Raw genomic sequence first — 25,931 nt, 5'->3', positions numbered from 1 at the left:
ACAGATTTAATGCCCTCCTGAGAGAAGAAATTCCTACTCCTTTCCATTTATTCTGAGGTTGTGATATCTGGCCCTAGACACTCAGAGGAAAATAATTTATCTGCATTCTCCCTTCCAAGTTCCCTAAGAATTTTCTGTTTCAATAATATTGCCCCTCATTCATGTATATTCCAACAAGTACTTAACCTCTTATGAGGTAGTCACTGTATACTTGGTATCAGCTGAGTGAACCTTTTCTGGACTGCCTGCAATGCCAGTGTATCATTCGTGAGATTAGAGGTGCAGAACTGTCCAGTGTTCCAGCTGTGTTCAGATGCATGCCTTGTATAGTTTTATTGAAACCTCCAACTTTAACACCCTATTCCCTTTTGAAATAGATGCCAATATTCCATTTGCCTTCAGAAATAGCTGTTGAATTTGGATGTTAGCTTTTGTGATTTATGGACAAGAACTCCTGAATCTCATTTTTTGCAGTCGTCTTTCACTGACAGCTCCTCTATTCTTGCTGCCAAAGTGCATAACTTCACATTTTTCTCCATTATATTACATCTGCTAAGTTTTTGTCCATTCAGTTAATCTATCTACATCCTGCTGCAGACTCTATGCGTTATTCTCATGATTGACTTCCCACCAATTTTTGTCTTGCGCCAACTTGGCCTCACTTTCCTCATCCAGGTCATCAATGTGTGAGGTAATTGTGCCTGCAGCACTCATGACTGTGGCACACCATTAGTTCAGGTTGCCAATCTGAAAATACCTCCTTATCCCAACTTTGTCTTCTATTAGTTAACCAATCTCCTCTGTGCATGCTAATAAGCTACCTTCAACACTGAGGTCTGAGCTTCTGAAGGAATATCGTCTGGTACCATATTAAATGTCTTTTGAAAATCCAAATAAATTACATGTTTCTCCTGTATCTATCCAACTTGTTACATTAATAGAATTCCAGTAATTTGTCAGTTATTTCCCATTTGTGAACCATGCTGACTCTACTTGATGATATTTATTTGTAATTGCTCTGCTATTACATCCTTTCAAACAGACTAATATGTTCCTGACAAGTGGCAGAACTTGGCTGTAGCTACCTGTTCTTTTTTTGCTGACTTCACTATTCCACAATCTCTGGAATCCTGTAAGGCTACTGGCAGTGCATCCACTATCATTATAGTTACGACCTTAGGTATCCATGGTTACGAGGGGACTTCAATCAGTCTTTAACCCCATTAATTTCCTCTCACAGTTTGTTCTTTAGATATTGAAGTTATTTTCTCTCCTCCTCTTGCTCCTTGAAGTAGTCATTTTTGAATGTTCTTTGTCTTCTACGGTGCAGACTGATGCCAAGTATTTGTTTAATTACTCTGTTGTTTCCTGATTTTCCCCATTATTATTTCCCAGTCTCGTTCTCTAAGGGAGTTGCATTCGTTTTGTTTGTGTTGATGTTACTTAAAAGATTACTGTCAAAGTTTATTCTCTTCCTGTATATTTTTATTTAGTCATCCTTTAGTTTTAAAACTGATCCTCTGGCCTACAACAAATCTTTTATGTTGCCATGTGTTTTATTTTTCAATACTCTCCTTAACTTTCTTGGGAAACCATCATTGATTTCTCTTCCAAGAATCCTCCTACTTCACCGGTAGACATCTTTCCTTGAGCCATGAGCTGTTTTGTTAAAACTCTGCTCTTGTTCCTCTTTTCTGCTAAACTCTTTCCTCAGTCTTCCCATGCAGCTGTGTCGTTGTTCATTTGTCATTCCCCTTATTTCAGTTAACTCATTTTGGTTTTGACCCACGTTTTCCCCTCCCCCAAGTTCTCATCATTGTTTCCAAGGGCATCCTTTATAGTCACTCCTTCATTAAACCTGCCTTATTCCACATTGCTAGATTTCTGGTCGATTTCAAATGTATTGTTCTAGAAAATGGTCATCAAGACTCTGACATTTTCCTCTGCCAATCCAGCTGTTCCAGTGTACATGAAGATTAAGTCACCCATGGTTAATATACTGCCACCGTATTAATTTTTCATCCATCAGGTGCCTGAACAGCTTCTTATTTGACACGGAGCTAGGTAGCAGCAACTTCCTTGCTGAAATCAGAGCTAAAGAACTATTTAATACCTTAGCTGTACCATAGCTATGCGTAAATCATCTTTTTTAGTTCTGAATTGGCTTCACTGCTGATTTTACCACCTTTATTTATATGCCTGTAATGGATTTTTAAATTCCTTTTTAAGTTTGTTGCCAGTTGCTTTGGTAATTTGGATTTTTAAAATTGAGGGAGATGTGCTTTAGTTTGAGTTATATGAAGGTAAGTACATTTTTTTGAGAGGTCAGAAGGTCATTTGGATAAGTGACTGAAAATGTAATTTCTGTTGAAACACATGATTGCATTAAGTGCTGAGCTCGATATCTGTGAAGCTGTTTGCAGTGTTTTGCAATGCTGAGCTTCTGATGGACAGGCAAAAAACAAACTTGGTTCTGCTCAACTGCACTCCAATCACAGTGGCCCCAATCTGTTTTTCCCAGGCAGAGGAATTGTTTATTTCCAGTTAAAAAGAACAGTTTTGCCATTGCGCAGGTTTTCAAGTTTGTGAAGTCTCCAAGCTGTGAGGGAATGTGTGAAAGTTTTCAAGCTATGATAACAGACAATAGGATTATGTCAGCAGAACTGCAAAGAGGTCTCTTGGCCATCAAACTTGTTAAGCGTCCATTAAGCAAGAAATTGAAGAGTTAAATAGGAGTGACATGTCACTAGGATGAATTGACTGACTGAAAAAAATAAAAAAACATTTTTAGGGGAAAAGATGCTGCTGTTTTAGATCTTTATGAACTTTTTAATTTTAAATTAGAGACCCCTTTATTGTCATGCGCATCTGAATTGAGTGTGGTGAAATGTTGTAATGTTGCATCTTTGGTGTAATCTTAGGTCAGGTTACCAAGGTACAAATACTTTTGTGTTTAATTGAAAGAGTAAAAAAAAGTCCAGCGTAGGAATACAGAGTTTTAAAAAGTACTCCACTTAATCAAAGTCTGTAATAAGAATAAAAAGTGTCTTAAAAAGAACTCCCAATTCAAGTGCTTTTCATTGAGTTCATGCCTGCCAGGCTTGAGAACATGAGGCCTCGCTGTCTCCACGCGCTCGCCTCTCAGACTGGCCCCCTAGACTTGTCTGTCGGGCCAATACTTTTAGGTTTTATTGTTCAAAAACATTGAACATGCTCGTATGAGGCTAACAGTCACCAATAGATGCTGTAAATAGCTGGACAAGCTTATGATCTGCCAAGCCCTGTTATTACTTTGAGAATAGACTTATCCAGTATTCCTAACAAATGGTATCAAAGCGTTTAGCTTTTATTTTATTTTCTGACACGGGAAGCCAAGAGCAGTTTGAGTTGCAGCTAAGGTGGCTCTTTAAACTTGGTAACCTCTGTCTGGAGGCTGCAACTGGTACCCAAGGCTGTGAGAAATCTGTGTGTTTACTCTGTGACCATTTGTCAGGCAGAACAAAGATTGCTGTTGCAGCCTTTCGACAAGCCAGCATTGGACTGGACAAAGTTCAAAAATCGGGCAACACCCCAGGTTCTCGTCCAACAGGTTTAATTGGAAGCATTAACTTTTGGAGTGCTGCTCCTTTACCAGGTGGTTGTGGAGCGTACAATTGTAAGACACACAATTTATCGCAAATTTATAGCAATTGTAAGACCCGATCATTCTTTTAGAGAGCTTCTGGAAGACTTATTGATGCTGTGTTTCCTGAGAGACAATGGAACATGAATGGTGATCTGCATTTTTATTTTTTAAACTTTGGAACAAACATTCTTGATCAAAACATTATTTTCTCAGTGAATCTCTGCCAAGAGTACTCTGTTTTATGTTCCCTTTTTATAGTGCAGGTGTTTTGGATTATTTTCACCAATTATCGTTCGTGTTTTAAGTTCAAAGTGGAGAGCATGCAAATAACGATATCATAAATTGGGTAAAATTATTAGATTATGTTCTGACCTGTGGAATAGTGAAGCTCGAGATGGATGTTGAATTCCTTCCAATAGTTATTGCAGCCTTTGTTCAAAGTCTCCAGTTCAGTTCTTTTTGTCTAAGTGCGGGTCATCACCTTTGACATATGGACAGCACTCAGGTGTATGCGGCATCAGGAAACTCCAGCAAATCTGAAGCTGTTGGTGATTGATTAAGGGCAGTACTGTCTGCTGGTTCAAGTCATAATTAGTATGATTTAAGATTGACTCCCAACAGCAGGAATTATCATTTCAACCACATGAGTTCTTCAAGTGAGTATCCTAAGTCTTTTGAGTATCCTAACAATCTCAGCTGCTACATTATTGACTTTCCCTCCATCATGATGTGGAGGTGCAGTGTTACACTGGGGTGGACAAAGTCAAAAGTCACACAACACAAGTTATGCTCCAATAGGTTTACTTGCAATCACAACCTTTGGCGCGCTGTTCCTTTGTCAGGTAAATGTGTGGCTATTCACTAATAATTTCCTGATTTGATACTGCTTAAATTTTGAAGCGGTCCAAGTCCAAGTTATTCAGAATATAGCTAACATTCAATCTTGGGCAAATAAATGACATAATATTTGCACCACACAAGTGTCATCAAACGACAGCCTGCACGTCAAGACATGATAGTGGAATTTCTCTATTATATTACTGTTGCTGAATCCTCCACTGTCGACTTCCTGAGAGTTAGCATCAACCTGAAACTAAAATGAACCTGCCATGTGAATACAGTTGCTGCAAGAGATCATCACAAGTGGGCATCCTGCAGCGAGTAACTCACCTCCTCACTCCCCAGTGCCTGCCCATCATCTACAAGGCATATTCCTGCTTGTTTGGATGATTGCAGCTCCAACCATTTTTAATGTTCTTGATACTTTCTGGGAAAATAAACACTGGTTTTTAAGTCTTTTATGTCCTTCCACCAAGTGCACAATGACAGCAGTGTGTATCATCTCCAGGGTTCACTGCAGCAACTCATGAAAGGCTCTGTCAGCAGCACCCTCCAAACTTGTGACTCTACAACTAGAAAGGTAAGGGCAGCAGATATATGGGAATGCCCAAACCTTGAGTTACATCGCTATTCTTATCGCGGTTGCTGGTTCAGAATCCTTTAAGTCCCTTTCTGACAGCATTGTGGGTGTTCCTACATCCCAAGGACTGCAGCAGGTAATGAAGACCATTGTAATTGGAAATAGGATGTAACTGGGTAGTTTGGCAACAATATGCTCATCTCTGAATGAATAAAAATAAATCATTGATATCAAATTTGGCACCGCTGTGGTTGAGTTCTACATTAATTCATATGGCAAATTATCATGAAGCTTGATATAGGTGATCTATCTGCAGTTTTTGCATTCCTTGCACCATCAATCCATTGGCAATTTGGGTTGGACTTTTCTGTCCTTGTAACTACTTTGTCGTGTGTAGCGTATCTGAAGAGACATGACAAAATTGTTGATCCACCCTGGTATTGTGTTTCTCAATAAACTGTGCTGGTGCTTTGCATCTCGAGCTCAGCAGACCTCTGCAGGTCAGGTCCAAATTGTGGACTATTGGCAGCTGTCCCTTGTTCTATTGTTTGCTTGTATGTCACTTCTTCTGAGGTTTCACTCACCAGGTGAAAATCCAGCATCCACCCGAGTGGGCTGCTAATGTACGAGTATCTGTGTTGTTGTATAACTCGAAGGAAGACCTTCAAGGAATGAAATCCTCTGATCAATTGTCGTATTGAATGTACTGTAGTTTTTTTTTTGTATATATGCAGGAGTTGGAACATGAATGGAAGGGATATGATTTTATTCTGAAAAAAACCTGAATTATAAGAATCACCATATTTGGTCTTGTAATATTTGAATGACTGATTTTAAATCAGTCAAAAATCCCACAACACTGGGGTATAGTTCAAACATGTTTCTTTGAAATTGCAAACTTTTGGAGCTCCTACTCCTTCATGAGGCAGCTGTCCACCCCAGTCCAAGACTGGCACCTCCATATCACGATTTAAATGAAGTCAGAGTGTGTCCGAAATTAAATGAACTTCTGTCATCCGCCATTTGTAAGCTCTCATTATGTCCGTCTTTCACCCGAGAGCACATTTGTGCCATTTGGCTCCAGGGTATTCTTTGTATTTGAGAGCGAAACTGTTTGTTGTGTCCTCCTTTTGTCCATTCTGTCTCTTACTCTTTCATTTTTTAGTGTTTTCTACGAGATGAAAAGAAATTGACTTTTTAGTGAAGATGTTCACCTGATGGGTGAAGCGCTATTGGTGAAAATGACCACTGACAAACATGTAATATTGCCTAAGCCTTCGATTGAGTTTCAATAGGAAGTGGATGAATGGGGAAGTGATAAAATATTCAAAAGTATCAAGGTTGAGTGATTTGAAAGATGAAGTGCTCAAGAACATTGAAGATCAAAATGCGGGTCAATGGGGTCTGAAAGTGCACAACATGGTTGAATTAGTAAAACACTTCTTTTTTTCTTTCCACATCTGGTTGTTATTGAATTGCTTTCAAGACTTCGGTACGACACATTCCTCACCTCGTTGGGTGCCTCCAATTATGCTTCCACAAGAACATGTTTCTTTCACTCCCGTTAATAATTTTAAAAAGCACATTTCCCCCACCTATACCCCACTACTGGTTGTAGCGAGCAGTATAGGTAGTTCTGGAATAATGCACATTTCAGCTTCGCGATGTGACTGTAATGCTCAAGAATTAGGAAATGGTATTTTCAACAATGCTCACCTGCCTTTGGCCATACCTTGATTCCACCAGGGATCAGTTTGCACGTTGGTGCCAGTCTTGGTGCAGTTATGTGCTTGCGCCGAAGTCTCTGTGCCATTCTTTGCTTGATGTCAGCACTGGTCTTTGTGCCATCCTGCACGTGCCCAGATGTCAACTTCCGGCGTATCAGCTTTCTGAGAGATATTGTACAAAGGACCATTTTCTTCCGTACTTGAAATGTACTTTGTTAAATTTACTTTTGTTTCAATCAAAAACATGATTTCAATCTTCATTTAGGCTGTGCTATACCTTGTGTTAGACATTTGGATGATTGAGTGATTGTGAGTGATATTTTTTGCTGGTCTGCCCCAACCCCATAGACACCATTATTTCTATTAAGAATGTTCTATTAAGCAAGGTTTTGTTGGAATGTGACTGTCATGTTATAGGAGAACTCCTTGTAATTATAGCAAGGTATTAAAGCTGCATGCTGCCTTTTGCTTCATAACCATTATTCATTTTGAAACCTCCAATTTCTACTGGTCAAGTATTAATTGAGCTGAGATTGTGCCACTCTGGCATTTATCACACTGTGGTGTAGACAGTTTGCACATGCAGAATCTGCAAGTAAATGAATTATCATAATCTAAGTTGTATCGCAGATTTGAATTGTAGATTGATTTTGTAGTTTTCCCCCCCAAGCAATTCATTATCTTCCCAGTAACTTGGGGATCATCTTCGCTTTAATGTCATGATAATTGTACAAAATTTTGAGGAGTAATTTTTTGTAAAATTATTTTTTTGAAATTTATTCTTTGAATGTGGGAATTGCATGCAAGGTTATTAAACTTTTTATTCCACTTGGGGTGGGCGGGAAGATTTCCTCGAATTAACTATGATTCTATTGATTGGAGGGGCAGGCTCAATTGTCTGAATAGCTGCCTCCTCCTGTGTTCCATGTCATAATGACTTTAAAGAGTTAGAATGATTTGGTGCAACTGAGTGGTTTGCTTCTGTAGTTTCAAGGGAATTGTAATTCAACTAGATTGACGTTGAGTTTAAGTCATTTGGATAAGTGTCAAGTCATGCATTTTGGTCGGAAAATGGCAAGGCGACCAGTTATCTAATTGGGGAGAGACTTGGAGGTGCTGTGGTCAGAGGGATCTGGATGTCATCATTCACAAGTCACAAAATACTGGCGTGCAGGTACAGCAGATAATAAAGAGAATGAAATGTTGACTTTATAGCTAGAGGAATAAATTATAAAGGTAAAGAAGTATTGTTGCAACTGTAAAAGCTATCTGTGAGATTGCACCTGGACTTCTGTGTGCAGTTTTTATCTCATTCTTTGAGGAAAAATGTACTGGCACTGGAAGCAGTTCTGAGGAGGTTTACTAGCTTGATTCCATAGATGACAGGTTTGTTACATGAAGAGAGATTGAACAGATTAGGTTTGTATTCTCTGGAATTTAGCAGAATGAGGAGAGATGAAATTGAAATGTTCAAGATAAAAGGTTTGGATAAAATAGATGTGGAGTGGATGCTTCCTCTTGTGAGGCATTCTAGGATGAGAGGTCACAGTCTGAGTTTAAGGGGTAGCAAGTTTAAAACTGAGTTGAGGAAAAACTACTTCTCCCAAAGGGTTGTGAATCTGTTGGATTTGCTACCCCAAAGTGCAGTGAATGCTTGGACAGAGTAAATTTAAGGAGGAGTTAAATTTTTAAAAATTGATTATGGGTTGAATGGTTATGGTGAGAAGGCAGAAAATGAGGTTGAGGTACATAACAGCTATGATTTGAAATGACAGAACAGACTTGATGGGCCAAATGGTCTAATTCTGCCCCTATTTCTTATGAACTTAGAATGCATTAGCCAGATGGACGTGGGGAGAGAATTGGTTTCAAAACAGATGTTTGTGAACTGATCGGGTTTTTAATGACCGCTCAATATTGGAATAATACATGATCACCTTTTTTGTTGACACCAAGTTCCAATTTCCAGATTATCTCTTGAGAAATAGTTAAAATCATCAAACAGCTATCACTTAAACTCCAATTGCCTGAATTAGCATCAATAATATAGCAATGACAGCGTTGCAGAAAATGTTAAGCAAAGCTGAAGTGAAGACATGGCAATACCTGGTAAGAGAGGGAGCACTAATGAGAAGGTCTAATTAGAAAGATTCACAAATTATATTTGGTTTTCAGAGCTACTGAATGACTAAGTGTAGTTTGAGCATTTTCTTGTTTTCTGCCATTCTAACTCAACACATTACAACCTTCTTCCCCATGGATCAAGAAAAATAACTTGACATTTGAATTCTAAAATAACAATTCACCCAGCTTATGATGACTTTGTTAATATTGCTTTGTGGTCAGAATGTTGAACACTTCTAAGTTGCTAATCTATTTCAACCAGGACTCCCGTACACCAGATAGGAAGGACAGAAAGTCAACAACTGGTGCCAAGAAGAGAAAACATTCCCGTTCCCCTTCACCAATATCGACACCTGCTGAGTCAAGAAAGAAAAGTGGAAAGAAAGGGTGAGTCAAGTTGCCTCACAGATTGATTTCAGGGAGCATGTGGTTTTGGTGGATGGTTAAAATGGTGTTGAAATTGGTGTTTTTCTATCCATTGAACTGTTCCTTTTGACATTGCTTTTACAGCAACAGAAAAAAAAAAACTGTTAGGTGTGAAGTAGGAATGTTCTAGTTTTATTACTGCTCTGCTTTTTTCTTGAAGTGTTCTGATTAATTTGTTATGAGAACATATGGATAGAGGTAATGGAGTGCATGAGTCAAGCCCAGAGAATTGGGGCTGCTGGAGAGCCAAGTTTCTGAATTGCATTTCTTTTAGAGCTTGGCTTTCTATGATGATCATGAGTTCGCAGATATACACACATTCACATAAACCTTAAATCAAGACATTGGGTTCAACTGCGATGACAGGTTGTGCAGTGATGACAATATTAGTTAGAAGCAGTGACATAATGAGAAAGTTACCAGACGAGTAATCAGAATACCGTCTGAGTCATGGGTTCAAATCTAATATGACAGATGGTAGAATTTGAATTCAGTTTTGGAAACAACAACAATAATAACCATGTAACTGTTCCTGATTGTTACAAAAACCCATCTGATTTGTTACTGTACATTCGGGAGTGAAATCTATCAATCTTACCTGGTCTGGCCTATACATGAGTCCAGACCCACAGCAATGTGGTTGACTTAAACTGTACTCTGGACAGCTGCAGATGCTGGTTGGCTAGTTACACCCAGGTCCCACTACTAAACAAAATTTAAGTTAACTTGAATTCTCAGTTACATCTTTTTGTAAAGCATAACAGTATGTAAATTCTAATGCTATCTTCTATTTTGGGGGAAACCCAGCCATCACTGCAAAACTTCATTCTGAAAGGGTTTCCATTTACCTTCAACTAAAAATACCAATTAGATAATCAAATTTTCCAACTCTCCCTAAGGTCCCCAACCTCTCAGATACCACAATTGAACAAATTTTATTTGTTCCGCCAACAAAATGAATAAATTGCTGGTGGTGCTAGATACTGAAAAAGCTATTAGCACTGCTGACATTTTATCAGTAATGCGAAGATATTTTCCAAACGAAAGCCAGGGCTGTTCCAAGCAATGACAACACTGATATGCAAACGGCAAAGTGGAAAATTGCCGAGGTGTATCAGAAAGGAGGACAAATTCAACCTGACAAATTAGTCTTTTCAGTCTACTCTTCAATATCAGCCAAATGATGGAAGGGTTCAATGGAACATGCTAAGAGTTCACTTGCTCACTGATGCTCAGTTTGCGTTTAACCAGGGCCATTCTGACCTATTACAGTCTTCATTCAAACATGGTCAGAAGTGCTGAGGTTAGTTGGTGAGGTGAGAGCGACTGCTCTTAACGTCAAGTCTGCATTTGGTGGAGCGTGGCATTTAGGAGCCCGATTTATACCTTGCACAAAGAAAGATGCTTATGGTTGTTCAAGGTCCAACATCTCAGACACTGGGCATCACTGCAGGAGTTTCTCAGGATAGTGTCCTTCACCAATTGTTTTCAACTGTTTTATTTAATGACCACCTTTCTATTAATGCCAGAGGAGGAGATATTCCTTGATAATTGCAAAATATATTGTGATACATTTGGATGTTCAAAAGGTGTCTGGTAAGGTACCGCAAGTTAGCTACTTAACAGTACACAAAACCCATCGTGTTCAAGATCATTTTTAGCATGGATAGGGACTGGCTAACTCCCAGATGATAGTTTGGATATGGTAGATGTTTTCATGATCCCAAACTCTAATATGTGATTTGCCACAGCAATCAAAGTTGGGGCCAGAATTCTGTGCAATACATATTAATGACTTGGATGAGCAACATTAATGTGCTATAACCAAATTTATAATGGCCCAAAAATGGGTGAGAAACCAAGTGGTGAGGATGACAGAGTCTGTAGAGGAAGGTAAACAGGTTAAGGGAGTAGAGAAAAGCCTGACAGATGAAATGTAATTTGAGAACATGAGGTTATGCAGTGAGAATATATGACTAAAATATTACTTAAATGGAGGAAAAACTGCAAAAAGTTGCAGGATAGAGGACTTGGGGAGTTTTTGTCCATGAATCTCAAAAATCTAACGCTGAGGTTCTTGAGTTAAGAGGGAACAAAAATAAAATGGGCCTTTATTTGAAAGGAATGGACAATAATTACAGCATTGTTGTGGTGCAGCAAGAGAACATTTGAACCACAATGCACACGCTGATTCCATTATTTAATGCCAATCTCCTTCCTTTTCCCATATTCCTGCACACCATTTCTATCCAAAAAATCATCTAGTGCCCTATTAAATACCTTAATTGAATCTCCCCCTTCCATGTTTCCAGGCAGAGCATCCCATGCTCTACTCGCTTTCTCACATCACCCTTGCGTTTTTGCACATCACTTTAAATCTCTGCCTTCGTTTTCTCCTGTACAAGCAGGAACAGCTTCTCCATAAGTAATCTATCTAGCCCACACATTATTTTAAAAATCTCTGCCGAATCTTCTCTGAGCTGCCTTCTGTCCAAGAAAACAGTCTCAACTTCTTAGCTCTCAGCACAAGAAAATTAGCTGCAGTAAAGTAGATTCTGTATGGGTAGAGTTACGAAACATCAAGGGACAGAAGACACAAGTGGAGTTGTGTATAAACTTCCAAACTGTAGAGCTAATGTTGGGGAAGTCATTAAACAGGAAATTAGTGACTCAAGCAACACAGGCACAGCTGCAAGTATGGTTACTTCTCCTCTGCAAACAGATTGGGCAAATCAAAATCTCTGCCACTGTTGTAGAAGAGCGATTCTTGGAGTGTGTATGAGATGCTTTTCTGGATCCCATAGGGCATCCTAGACTGTGTGTTATGTGAGCAAAAAGGAATAGTTGGCTTTGCAGATATGATAATATTTAGATTCAGGACTGAGTCTCAGAATCAACTATGTTGCTTTCCATCATAATGAAGAAAACTATATGATGGTGTGAGGCATGAGTTGGTTTTAATAAATTGAGAAATGTTAATTCAGGGGCTGACAGTGGATAAGCACTGGCCAACAGTTTAAAAAAATGCAGTGAATTGCAATAATTGTTCATTCCTGTCTGGGACACAAATAAAATGGGAAAGGTCACCTCGCCATGGTAAACAATGGAAATTACTGGTATATTTAGATCCAAGGAAGGAGGACCAAGAGATTGATTTAAGAAGGGGAAGAAGTGTGTGAAAGGAAGCTTGCAAGAAACTTAACTCAAAGCTTCTGTAGGTATGTGAAGACAAATGAAGATGCCTTTATAATGCATGGCAAGAAATCGGGGTAGTTACAATGTGTAATGAAGGTAACAGACCAACTAACTACATACTTTGGTCTGCTTTCAAAAGGAGGAGGCAAACAACATTGCAAATATGTTCAGGAACATAGGTTCTCATGAGTGTTGGGGAAATGGATAGGATTTAAGGCCAGCAAATCCCCAGAATCCATTAATCTGTATCCCTTGATATTTGAGGTAGTGAAAATAGGAATAATGGAAACTTTGGCTATCTTTCAAGATTCTCTAAATTCTGGAACAATTTTTATAGTTTGAAGGGTAGCTAATGTATCCGCAAAGGTTTTAAAAATTAAGTGGAAGCAGGTGTTTATATATTTCACCCTGCCTCCAAAATTAGGAATAATGGGGATGAATTCACCAGCCTGTCACTGAGAATGAAAAGCTGTAGTCCACAGGAATGAGTTAACCCAGTGTATTTGGTCAAAGGTTCAGATGCAATTCAATAGGAGCTCAAAAATAGTTGTCATTATCTTTTGAATTTTGAGTGAGGATATAATATATTGCTGTGATAAGCAAGAAAACTTGCCTTTAATCAGTGCTTTCATCAGTTGAAATTCAAGAGACCATAGTGAAGTAAGGACAAGTTGGTTTGAGATCTTTTGGCACATGCAATTCTCAGCCACAATAAGTAATTCAAGGAGAAATTGGTAGATATTTTGAGGGAATAGTGGATGAATATTTCGAGCAGAGGAGGATTTGTGGAGTCTATAATCTTGCTGGTTTTTGAGTAGATGAAAACGAGATGGGCTGAATTCAATCTTTTGTTCTGAACTTCTTTGGTTGTGAAATGGTTTTTCAACTACGTCGAAAACCATGATACAGCAATTGATTATTTTAAAGGTATTCTCCAAATACTAGACTAATTTCCTCAGATGGCAGGACTGACATGTGAAGAGAGACTGGATTGGTTTGGACAAGATTCACTGGAGCTTGGAAGAATCATAGAAATGTGTAAAATTCTAACATGACTAGACAAGGTAACAATTAAAAGGATTTTCCCCATAACTGGAGGAGTCCAGAGAAGGGGTCTTAGCTTGAGGGTAGAGAGAATTCTGACCATGAGGAATTTTCTGCCACAGAAAGCAATTGAGGCCAAACATGGAATGTTTTCAAGATGGTGTTAGGTGTAGTTCTTAGGGCTATAAGGTGTGGTGCAAAAGCAGAAACAGGGTATTGAGTTGGACCATCAGCCATGCTCATGTTGAGTGGCAGAGTCGTCTCGAAGGGTCAAATGGCCTATTCATCCAATTTTTGATGTTTCTACATGGGCAAGCTTTATTTTTACTTTCTCACCTGGAATATTATTGATTGCGATTGGGGCAAATTTCATGTGGAATATATAAATTGCAATTAGCATGAGAAAGTAAAGAACTGAGGTACCCCTGCCGTCTCTACAATCGTGCTTAATATATGAAAGTAAATTTTATAAATGCATAACTAGGTGGTGTTGATGCTAAAGTTCATAATGTTTCTGTTTTGCCTGTAGTCAGCCGACACCATACTTAAAGAGGAGGGGGCAGAAAGATGAAGAGGAGCAGGAAGACCTGACCAAAGACATGGAGGATCCCACTCCTGTACCAAATGTAGAAGAAGTTATTTTACCTAAAAATGGTAAGGAACTGGTCTCTTCTGTCATTCAGGTTATTGTAATGGCTCTTGAAAAAGAGTGTTTTGGTATAATATTGAAGTTTCACATGCTGAAAATTTTTCAATAGTGTTAATCCCAATACCTCTGGATTCTTTTTATTTTCAACTGTATACTGTACACAGTTGGGCTAGTTACCTTCTGCCACATTTATTTTCAGCACTTCATTTATAAAGAGCAACACCTCTTCCACTTTTTTGGGAGGTGGAGGTGGAGGGATACGCTTGTGGTTGAAGGAGAGCAGTTCAGGATAAAATTCCAAACCCTGATCCTTCCAAACCCAAATGGGATTTGAGGGGGAGAAAGAAGTCAGTGTTTTTTCTTTGTTAGTCTCCTGGCTATTTGTCACAACCCACTGAGAAAGTGCACTGATACTCCAACCCCATCATCACTTAATACAAAAAATTCAAACCACAGGCAAACAAACATGAATTATTGATAACTCTCCAAGCTGAAACTCGAACCCTCACACAAACTTCAGCACACAAACATGCATGTTCTTAGTGGAAATAAAAGATATTGGGGCAACACAGTTTAGTCGACAGGATTTGATGAAGTTTCTTGTGCTTTAAGTTGTTAGAATCTTTGAGCTGCTTATTCTTTCCAAATGTTTTTCAGTTCTTTACTGCACAGAGCAGTTGACACACGTTTTATTCAGTCTTTCAGTCATTGGTTGGAGGCAGCAGCTTTTAGCAACTTGTGGGAGAGAATAGCTAGCTATCTTGCAGATTTTTGTTTCTTCACTGCACAGAGAGAAACCCTTTTACGTGTGTTGTGTAAAGATTGCTGCTTCTTTATTATCCACCAGACGCAACCCATCTGCCCTGGTGCCAATGAGAGTATTGTTGGAATATGAATGACTTTTCGTCTCCACACCTTGTCTTGTTGACACAAATGAGTCAGCAGTCTGTGCGTCTTGGCAAAACGTGCTCTGCACGCATCTAGGGTGCTGTTGCATTTTAGACATCTTACCCTTACTGGTTGGATAAAGCAACAGGGTAAACGCAGCTCTCAGTGAGCACTGGTAAAAATTTTTTTTTGAGAAATGCAACCGTTCCTGCCTCAGTCTCTTACTGTGGTCCACAATCCCAAAAAAAGGAAAAATAAAAGATGTGGTCTTTACAGTGTATTTCAAATATTCATAGACAACTTGTTGAGAGAGATCTGGGTTCTACTTGTTCCCGTTCACCAGTTCTGCATGCTTTAGGTTTTTGTTGCAAGATTTTGGCAGAAAGACTGAATGCTTAGATTCGAGCTTTGAGGTTATTGTGTCAGCAATAAAAATGCAAACATCTGTTTCATCTTCAGGTATTTCTGAGAACTGTATTGCTCAGCAGACCTTCTAAACTGATAGCAATCTTAGATGCGAGAGCTACTTAGAGTTAGTTCAGAAGTTTTGGCTTCAGATGAGAGAGAACTGAGAGGTTCTCTGAATATAGAAGAAGATGCAAAAAATCCAAATCAAACTTCAGAGATGCCGGTGTTGGACTGGAATGTACAAAGTTAAAAATCACGCAACACCAGGTTATAGTCCAACAAGTTTAATTGGAAGCACACTAGCTTTCGGAGTGTCGCTCCTTCATAGCTTATTGCTATAAATTCTGTGTGTTAGGATTGAGCCCTCCACTACCACCTGATGAAAAGCGAAGCTCCGGAAGCTAGTGTGCTTTCAGTTAAACCTGTTGGACTATAACCTGGTGGTGTGTGATTTTTAAGGAGAAAGTGAGGGCTGCAGATGCTGGAGATCAGAGCTGAAAATGTGTTGCTGGAAAAGCGCAGCAGGTCAGGCAGCATCCAAGGAACAGGAGAATCGACGTTTCAGGCATAAGAAGGGCTTATGCCTGAAACGTCGATTCTCCTGTTCCTTGGATGCTGCCTGACCTGCTGCGCTTTTCCAGCAACACATTTTCAGCTCAGGTATGTGATTTTTAACTTTGTACAAATCAAACTTGAATTGTGCTTAAATATATGAACATACCAACATAGACATTTGGAGTAGAATAGGTTTGGTTTTAAATTGATGAAGGACTTGACACAATCGAAGATGTTAAGAATTCTTGTTGAGATGTCAGTGACGAAAATGTGAATTTAAGGTTATGACTATGATGGAAGAGTGAAGTTTTTGTCGTCGGTGGAAAGCAGATTCAGTGCAAATAATTCTATGCCATGGAATTGTAGATGCAAAATACCTTTGTTCCTGAAGAGAAACTTGGATTGAGTTTGCAAGTGGATTCAATAGATTGCAGTTGCAAAAAACTGGATGCAAGTTCAAGTTTTACCCAATCTGCTGGCATCTAAAAATCTCACTGATGAAATGCATGGAATTGGGTACATTTTTGATGGCTTGTCTATAACTTTTTTTTACACTAGTGAATCCCAAGAAGGACAGTGAGCACACACCTGTGAAGGGAGGCACAATTGCAGATCTAGGTAATTATACTTTGTAATTGTCACTATTCTGATGAACCTTGATTTTTTTTTCCATTATCTGAAGAGGTAGATAAATCACCCCTGGGAAATACAGACAGTTTCTGCTTTTAAAGCTTGCTTTGAGCTGTTAAAATTGCATTACAGAGACCATTGGATTTGTGCCTCTGTTAGGCCCCTTCTCTGCCTTCTCTTACCCTACATGACCCTCTGATTGTTCTTGGTGACTGGAGGAATTGGGTAAAATTCCCACTTGGTGGAGTCATATTTCGGCCAAAAGAAAATGCTTGACATTGTAGGAAGTCAATCATCTCCATGTCAGTGCCTCAATGCAGGAGTTTCTCAAGGTAGTGTTTTCAGCTCAAAACATCTTCAGCTGCTTCCATCAATGACTTTTCATCCATCAGAAGGTTCGAGGTGGAGATGTGTGATGATTGCATATTGGCAGCAACATTCGCCACTCTTGAGACATTAAGAGGTCAGTGTCCATTTGCAGCAAGACTTTGACAATATCAGGGATTGGGCTGAGAAGTGGCAAGAACATAAATTTTAATTATTGACCAAATTTACCTCTGATTTCCAAGAAATGTTGAATTTGAAGTTGGTGTTGAAATGTATATAACATATATTGTTTCATCCATGGTAATTCAAAGGGGTATTGATTAAACAAAATTACATGAAGTCACACAAGATGGTCAAAAGCTTGCTCAAAGAGGAAGATTTATGAGGAGTATTTTGAGGAACCAAGTGTGGCCAAGAGTTGGAACAATATAGCTTCTCAAGAACATAGGGCCAAGGCAACTAAGGTATGGTCATTGGTGGAGTAATTGAAGTTGAGTGTGCTTTAGGTCAGAGTCTGCGTCTTGTATATAGCTTTGCATGTTACAGGATTTGTGGAGACTGCCAAGGTGGGGAGGGGCAAGGCAAGGCACTGAAGGGATTTGAAAGCAATGGTCATTTGAATTTTGTTGCTTGACCAGGACATTGTCTTGGTCAATGAGAAGTGGTTGATGCGTGATGGTACTCATTTAGAAAAAAGTAAAATGGCCTCAAACTTCATTAAGTACTCCATATGGTCCCTGTTCAAGCACAGGTGTCAGAAAATGTCTGAACAGGTTGATTAAAAATAATTAAAATTAATCATTGACTCATACCTGAAGAAGCATTAAGTATATTGTGAGGCATCTGCTTACCTCTGCTTTCCTTAAAGATCCATCTAGGGCAAAGCAGATCCAAAGATTGAAGACATTTGAAAAAAAGAACAGATGGGCTGTTTTGGATGGCCTCCAGTTTAGAGAATAGAATGAGGAGGCCAGCAAGAGCTGGAAAGGTGCACTAAAAATTGTAGCTAGTGACCTGATGGTATCCAATGGGATGCACAAGCAAGTAATTTTATTGTCTGATGTAAATGTAACATTGAATCTACTTGGTACAATAATTCATTTTTGTAGCTCAGCTGGAATAGTGTGATATTAGCAAATCCATGACAAACCAAATGATTACACTCTGGCTGTTGACATCATCTTCACCTTTTACGAAGGCTTCATCGCATATGTGCAAGCTAATAACATATCCTGAATTGATCTTGTTACAGATGAGCAAGAGGATGAACCGTTGTCTGCAGGAGGGAAGGTAATTAACATAAAAGCTAGTTCTGCTCACCCAGTCGCTGTTGAGAAATGGTAACTATGGCAACTAATCTATTGTTAGGCTCCAGAGCTGTGTTTCTGTACCACTTCGTATTGGCAACATTTTGACAAATGTGTTTGTGGTTACATGCTGTTGGAGGGAAAACAGTAATCAACGTTTGAATATTGAGCGAAAATGACTTGTTCAGTTACATTTGGAGATATTCAATTCCTTTTCTTTCTCCACAGCTTTGCATGTTGTGGGCACAAAATTATATCACATGTTGTATGTGTAAAGCATAATTAAGAATTTATTGCATAAGCACTTGGCTATTGAGTTTTAAATGAGAGCGTAGCCTTTGCATCATCATTTTGTGCATTTTGATCACACCATGTTAGAAGCTGATGTCTTGTAATTTGATAATCTTTTGTGACACTATCCCTTGTTTAGTTTTATTTCTCCTTGGAGTAAGAAGACCATAAGACATAGGAGTGGAAGTAAGGCCATTCGGCCCATCGAGTCCACTCCGCCATTCAATCATGGCTGATGGGCATTTCAACTCCACTTACCCGCATTCTCCCCGTAGCCCTTAATTCCTTGTGACATCAAGAATTTATCAATCTCAGCCTTGAAGACATTTAGTGACCCGGCTTCCACTGCACTCTGCGGCAATTAATTCCACAGGCCCACCACTCTCTGGCTGAAGAAATGTCTCTGCATGTCTGTTCTGAATTTACCCCTTCTAATTCTAAGGCTGTGTCCACGGGTCCTAGTCTCCTTGCCTAACGGAAACAATTTCCTAGCGTCCACCCTTTCCAAGCCATGTATTATCTTGTAAGTTTCTATTAGATCTCCCCTTAATCTTCTGAACTCCAATGAATACAATCCCAGGATCCTCAGCCGTTCCTCGTATGTTAGATCTACTATTCCAGGGATCATCCGTGTGAATCTCCGCTGGACACGCTCCAGCGCCAGTATGTCCTTCCTGAGGTATGGGGACCAAAACTGGACACAGAATTCCAAATGGGGCCTAACCAGAGCTTTATAAAGTCTCAGGAGCACAACGGTGCTTTTATATTCCAACCCTCTTGAGATAAATGACAACATAGCATTCGCTTTCTTCATCACGGACTCAACCTGCATGTTTACCTTTAGAGAATCCTCGATGAGCACTCCCAGATCCCTTTGTACTTTGGCTTTACGAATTTTCTCACCATTTCGAAAGTAGGAAAGTAGTCCATGCTTGTATTCTTTTTTCCAAAGTGCAAGACCTCGCATTTGCTCACATTGAATTCCATTAGCCATTTCCTGGACCATTCTCCCAAACTGTCTAGATCCTTCTGCAGCATCCCCACTTCCTCAGTACTACCTGCCTGTCCACCTAACTTTGTATCATCGGCAAACTTCGCTAGAATGCCCCCAGTCCCTTCATCCAGATTATTAATATAAAACGTGAACAGCTGCGGCCCCAACACTGAACCTGCGGGGCACCGCTTGTCACCAGCTGCCATTCCGAAAAAGAACCTTTTATCCCAACTCTCTGCCTTCTGCCAGACAGCCAATCCTCAATCCATACCAGTAGCTCACCTCGAACACCATGGGCCCTCACCTTGCTCAGCAGCCTCCCATATGGCACTTTATCAAAGGCCTTTTGGAAGTCTAGGTAGACCACATCCACTGGGTTTCCCTGGTCTAACCTATTTGTCACCTCTTCAAAGAATTCCAACAGGTTTGTCAGGCGCGACCTCCCCTTACTAAATCCATGTTGACTAGTTCTAATCCGACCCTGCTCTTCCAAGAATTTAGAAACCTCACCCTTAATAATGGATTCTAGAATTTTGCCAACAACTGAGGTTGGGCCTATAATTTTCCATCTTTTGTCTTGATCCTTTCTTGAACAAGGGGGTATAACAGCGATCTTCCAATCATCCAGGACTTTCCCTGACTCCAGTGACTTTTGAAAGATCTCAACCAATGCCTCCGCTATTTCCTCAGCCACCTCCCTCAGAACTCTAGGATGAAGCCCATCGGGGCCAGGAGATTTATCAATGTTAAGACCATGTGGCTTTTCTAGCACTTTCACTTTTTGTAATGGCAACCATACTCCACTCAGCCCCCTGACTCCATTTAATTGTTGGGATATTACTCATATCTTCCACTGTGAAGACTCACGCAATGTACTTATTAAGTTCTCCTGCTATTTCCTTACCTCCCATCACTAGGCTTCCAGCATCAGTTTGAAGTGGCCCAGTGTGTACTTTTGCCTGTCGTTTGTTTCTTATGTATTGAAAGAAACTTTTACTATCATTTCTAATATTACTGGCTAGCCTACCTTCATATTTGATCCTCTCCTTCTTTATTTCTCCCTTTGATTTCAGGTTGATAATTATTTTCAACTAGTTTGGCAATTCATCACCCACACTGCTCTGAAACAATTATCCCATCAACATGTGTAAAATGTGTCTCAATGTCATTGGCTAACTTTTTTTCGCCTCCTCTTCACGTCAGTTCATTGTCATTCCTTACCAAAAAAAACGAAATAAGTAATATCCACCCTGGAATAAAACAAAGAACTCCAGATACTGGAAATCTGAAACAGAAACTGCCAGAGAAATTCAGCAGGTATGGCAGCATCTATGGAGTGAAAGTAGAGGTGACATTTTTGGTCCATTCTGCTTTCTGTCCACCGATGCTGCCAGACCCACTGAGTAGTTATCCTGGGTTGCTTTACTTTTGGTCTGGTTAACCAGATATACCAATGTCGATAAACTGCAGTGGTCTCTTCCAGTCAGGCATGGTCTGAAGAATGTGCAGTAGACGAAAGGTGCTGATGCTGATGTGCATGTGCTGATGATTTCTTTCTTGGCTTTACCTGCTCTCACCACCCGTGGGTTAGTGACTTGATTCTTTCTCCAAAAATCCTTAACCTTGCAAAAGGTCAGACAAATTGAAGAGAAAAAAGATGTAAGAAACATGGAAAGATTGAATAGCCAAGATATGCCTTTTAACAACTATTGTTTGCATACTTGAATCTGTAGCTCCAAAACAGTGATGAGGCTTATACTCATCACTTTTATTTTGTGATGCCTGTTGAGGGGGAAAAATTCCATGGATAAAATCACATTTTAAATTATTTTATGATATCTTAAATATCCTCTGAGTAGAGTCTTTGCTAATTGTTGACAGCTTGGTCTGCAAATTGCTCCCTTATTGAACCCCAGTCTTCAAACCCAGAAGTGAAAGTCTGTTAATGAAATTAATATTTAGGAAACTTGGTCACCAAGAATGCAGTGATCACAAGTGAAATACCATTCAAGTTTTCTGCCTTGAATAGTATAATTATATAATTGTCATCCATGTCATTAAAAGAGAGTAAGAATAAATGGGTTTTTCGAGGATTGGCAGGCTGTCACTAGGTACTGGATCAATCAGAACCTGGGACTGCAGCTGTTCACTATAGCTGAATGATTTGGATCAAATGTAATATTTCCAAATTAGCAAATAATCCAGAGTTAAGGGGAATGTTTCTTTAATTTGTGGGATGAGGTATCACTGCTCAGACCAGCTTTTATTGCCCAAACCTAAAAGCCCAGGAGGCAGTTAAGGGTCAAGGTTCTGGAGTCGTACTGAGGCAAGACCAGGTAAATCCTTCTCTCAGTGGCATTAGTGAACCAGATTGGTGATCGTCAGAAAACCTTTGATTTCCTGGTCACCATTAATCACCGCTTATTATTGCATTCATATTTCACCCATTGTCCTGGCTGGATTTGAACTCCGATCCCCAGAACGTCACTTGGGTCTCTGGATTAATAGTTGAGTGATATTATGAGGCCATCATCTCCCTCTTTGGTAAGGAGCATGTGATGCATCTTCAGGAGGATTTTGGTCAGCTCTGGCAAGAATATGGTGTTTAGAATATGTCATGGGAAAAATGATGTAATCCATTTTGTGTGGAAGAACTGATGTGCAGAATATTTCTTAAACAGTGAGCGATGGGAAAGTGTCGGTGTACAAAGGAGCGAAGCTTGTCAGTTCAGGTGCAGTGAATGAAACTAAGGCTAAGGAACAATAACCTCTTTGTTTGTTTGAATACGAGAGTAATCAAGTCTTCCTTTAATTGTTGAGGAGCTTGGTGAGACAGTACCTGGAGTATTGTGTGCAGTTTAGATCTCTTTATCTCTGGGAAAGATGTATTGCCATACACCAAGTGCAGGAAGGGTTCACAAAGTTGTTTCCAGGATAGCAGAATTGTTGTATTAAGAGAGATTGGGCACCACGAGACCTGTTGTCTGTAGAACTTTGAAGATTGTTCGTTGAAATGCACAAAATACTTCAATGGATAGAGAATGTAGCGACAAGTGAGATGTTGCACCTGTGACGGAATCTCGAACCGGGGACACAATTTAAAAATGAGGGAGATGCCACTGAGGTCTGAAATTAAGAGGTTTTTTTGTCGACTGCAGAATAATGTCAACATTTGGAATTCTGTCAGGAATCTGTCCTTAGCATTTTTAAGGTAGATGTGGAGAGATATCTGATTACAAATGGCACACCATGTTATTGAGATAGGATGAGTAAAGGGCATTGAAATGTTCAGTTAACCATGATTGTATAGAATGGATGGGAGAATGGGCTATCCCCCTGTTTCTATGAATTGGGGGAAAACAAACTGAAGTCTCTGTTTTACTTTGTTTTTGGTAGAGCTGTATAATTTGGAAATGGATGAGAACTAGTTGAAAAAAGAAGTGAGTCAAACAGTGAGGGCAGTAAAGGACAAAGCAGAGAACAAGGTAGGACTGATAAATTAAACTGCATTTACTTCAATGCAAGAGGCCGAACAGGGAAGGCAGACAAACTCAGGGCATGTTAGGAACATGGGACTGGGGTATCATAGAAATTACAGACATGTTGCTCCAGGATGGACAGGACTGGCAGCTTAATCTCTCAAAATAATAGGGTTGTTATGGTAGGGGATTTTAACTTTCCAAACATAGACTGGTACTGCCACAGTGTTAAGGGTTTGGTGGAGAGGCATTTGTTAAGAAAAGTACAAGAAACGTTTCTGATTCAGTATGTAAATGTACCTACGAGAGAAGGTGCAAAGCCTGACCTACTCTTGGGAAATAAGGCAGGGCAGGTGACTGAGGTGTCAGTGGGGAGCATTTTGGGGTCAGCGGCCATAATTCTATTCATTTTAAAATAGTGATGGAAAAGGATAGACCGGATCGAAAAGTTGAAGTTCTAAATTGGAGAAAGGCCAATTTTGACGCTATTAGGCAAGAACTTTCAAAAGCTGATTGGAAGCAGATGTTCGCAGGTAAAGGGACGGCTGGAAAATGGGAAGCCTTCAGAAATGAGATAACAAGAATCCAGAGAAAGTATATTCCTGTCAGGGTGAAAGGGAAAGCTGGTAGGTATAGGGAATGCTGGATGACTAAAGAAATTGAGGGTTTGGTTAAGAAAAAGAAGGAAGCATTTGTCAGGTATAGATAGGATAGATCGAGTGAATCCTTAGAGTACAAAGAAAGTAGGAGTATACTAAAGAGGGAAATCAAGAGGGCAAAAAGGGGACATGAGATAGCTTTGGCAAATAGGGTTAAGGTGAATCCAAAGGGTTTTTACATTAAGGACCCAATGGTAACTGTGGAGAGAATAGATCTCATGTAATACAGGGAGAACTAGCCATTTGGATACAAAACCGGCTCAAAGGTCGAAGACTGGTGGTGGTGGTGAAGAGTTGTTTTTCAGACTGGAGACCTGTGATCAGTGGGGTGCGACAAGGATCGATATTGGGTCCACTGCTTTTTGTCATTTATATAAATGGTTTGGATGTGAGCATAAGAGGTATCGTTAGTGAGTTTGCAGATGACACCAAAATTGGATGTGTATTCGACAGCGAAGAAGGTTACCTCAGATTACAATGGGATCTTGATCAGTGGGCTGAGGAGTGACAGATGGAGTTTAATTCAGATAAATGAGAGGTGAAAACCTTGGTGGGACTTAGACACTTAATGGTAAGGTATTAGGGAGTTTTGGTGAACATGGAGACCTTGGAATGCAGGTTTGTAGCTCCTTGAAAGTAGAGTCACAGGTAGATAGTGAAGAAGGCTTTTGGTATGCTTTCCTTTATTGGTCAGAGTGTTGAGTGCAGGAGTTGGGAGGTCATGTTGCGCTGTACAGGAGATTGGTTAGGCCGCTTTTGGGATATTGCATGCAATTCTGGTCTCCTTCCTATCGGAAAGATGTTGTGAAACTTGGAAGGGTTCAGAAAAGATTTACAAGAATGTTGCCAGGGTTGGAGGATTTGAGCTATAGGGAGAGGCTGAACAGGCTGGGGCTGTTTTCTCTCATGCTTTGAATGCTGTGAGGTGACCTTATAGAGGTTAATAAAATCATGAGGGGCATGGATAGGGTAAAGAGACAAAGTTTTTTTCCTCAGTGGGGGAGTCCAGAAGGAGATGGCATTTTATGGGAAATCACTACTGGTCATAGTGACCTCCAGACCCTGAACAGTAACCACAATGTAGGACACTGTATACAAGAAAAACTACTGGCTGCTTCTAACAAAGGAACGTAAATAATCTTTGGTGACTTTAATCTACATTTCGAATATTGTATGCAATTCTGGTCTCCCTCCTATAGGAAGGATGTTGTGAAATCAAAAAGGGTTCAGAAAAGATTTACAAGTTTGAGGTATTGGGAGAGGCTGAATAGGCTGGGGCTATTATCCCTGGAGTGTCAGAGGCTGAAGGGTGATCTTAGAGGTTTATAATATCATGAGGCATATGGATAGGATAAGTTAGACAAGGTCTTTTCCCTGGAGGGGAGGGAATCCAGAACTCGAGGGCAGAGGTTTAGGGTGAGGGGGGGGGAAGGATATAAAAGAGACCGAAGGGGTAACGTTTTCACTGAGGGTGGTGCGTGTATGGAATGAGCTACCAGAGGAAGTGGTGAAGGCTGGTACAATTTAAACCTTTTAATAGGCATCTGGATGGGTACATGAATAGGAAGAGTTTAGAGGGATATGGGCAAGTGCTGGCAAATGGGACTGGATAAATTTGGGATATCTTGTCGGCATGAACGATTTTGGACCGTAGTATCCATGCTGTGCATCTCTACGACTCTATAACTACTTCGCACTGTTATGAATACTGTTAAAGCTATGAACTCTGACAACATTCTGACAATGACACTCAAGACCTGTACTCCAAAACTTGATGCACCCACAGTCTCGCTGTTCCAATACATCTGAAATATTACTCTCCAGCAACAATTACTGGCCTGTGCTCCAATATTAGTGAAGTGAAGGGAGCAGTCATCAACAGTGCTATCCAGCAACACCAGTTTAACAATAACCCACTCCCAAATGCTCTGTTTGAGTTCTGCTCAAGTTATACAGCTTCTCACATACTTGAGCCAAGGCTGCAAATGGATATCAAGGCTGCATTTGCAAATTGTAGTAAGGGAATGGATTTAGTGTTGAAGGCAAAGATAACTGTGCCAGCTTTCCTCGTTTCAACTTTTCTCACTCCTTTCTTTGTATGAGCTGTTGATTGTCGACTTAAAGTATTTTGTTTGAGTATGCACTATGGGCTGAAGTACCTCTGATTTGTGAAACTTGTAGGC

At 39.9% G+C, this 25,931-nt stretch overlaps 1 protein-coding gene across 2 annotated transcripts in view; it reads left to right on the top strand.

Moving 5' to 3' along the window:
* Nucleotides 1-25,931, top strand: part of LOC122548964 (SWI/SNF related BAF chromatin remodeling complex subunit C1a) — a 223,669-nt gene that overhangs the window by 56,281 nt on the left and 141,457 nt on the right. For both annotated transcript variants that reach the window (XM_043688000.2, XM_043687999.2), the window contains exons 10-13: nucleotides 9,159-9,283; nucleotides 14,091-14,215; nucleotides 16,620-16,679; nucleotides 18,271-18,308. In XM_043688000.2, coding sequence (XP_043543935.1) covers nucleotides 9,159-9,283; nucleotides 14,091-14,215; nucleotides 16,620-16,679; nucleotides 18,271-18,308 — 348 coding nt within the window. The remainder of the gene's footprint in view (nucleotides 1-9,158; nucleotides 9,284-14,090; nucleotides 14,216-16,619; nucleotides 16,680-18,270; nucleotides 18,309-25,931) is intronic.

Source organism: Chiloscyllium plagiosum, unplaced genomic scaffold (assembly GCF_037043375.1).
Source record: "Chiloscyllium plagiosum isolate Xiang-an unplaced genomic scaffold, Cpla_swu_hap1 HiC_scaffold_4, whole genome shotgun sequence".
Classification (NCBI taxonomy): Eukaryota; Metazoa; Chordata; class Chondrichthyes; order Orectolobiformes; family Hemiscylliidae; genus Chiloscyllium; species Chiloscyllium plagiosum.
Note: the sequence above shows the minus strand (reverse complement) of the source record. Positions and strands in the feature narration are given on the sequence as shown.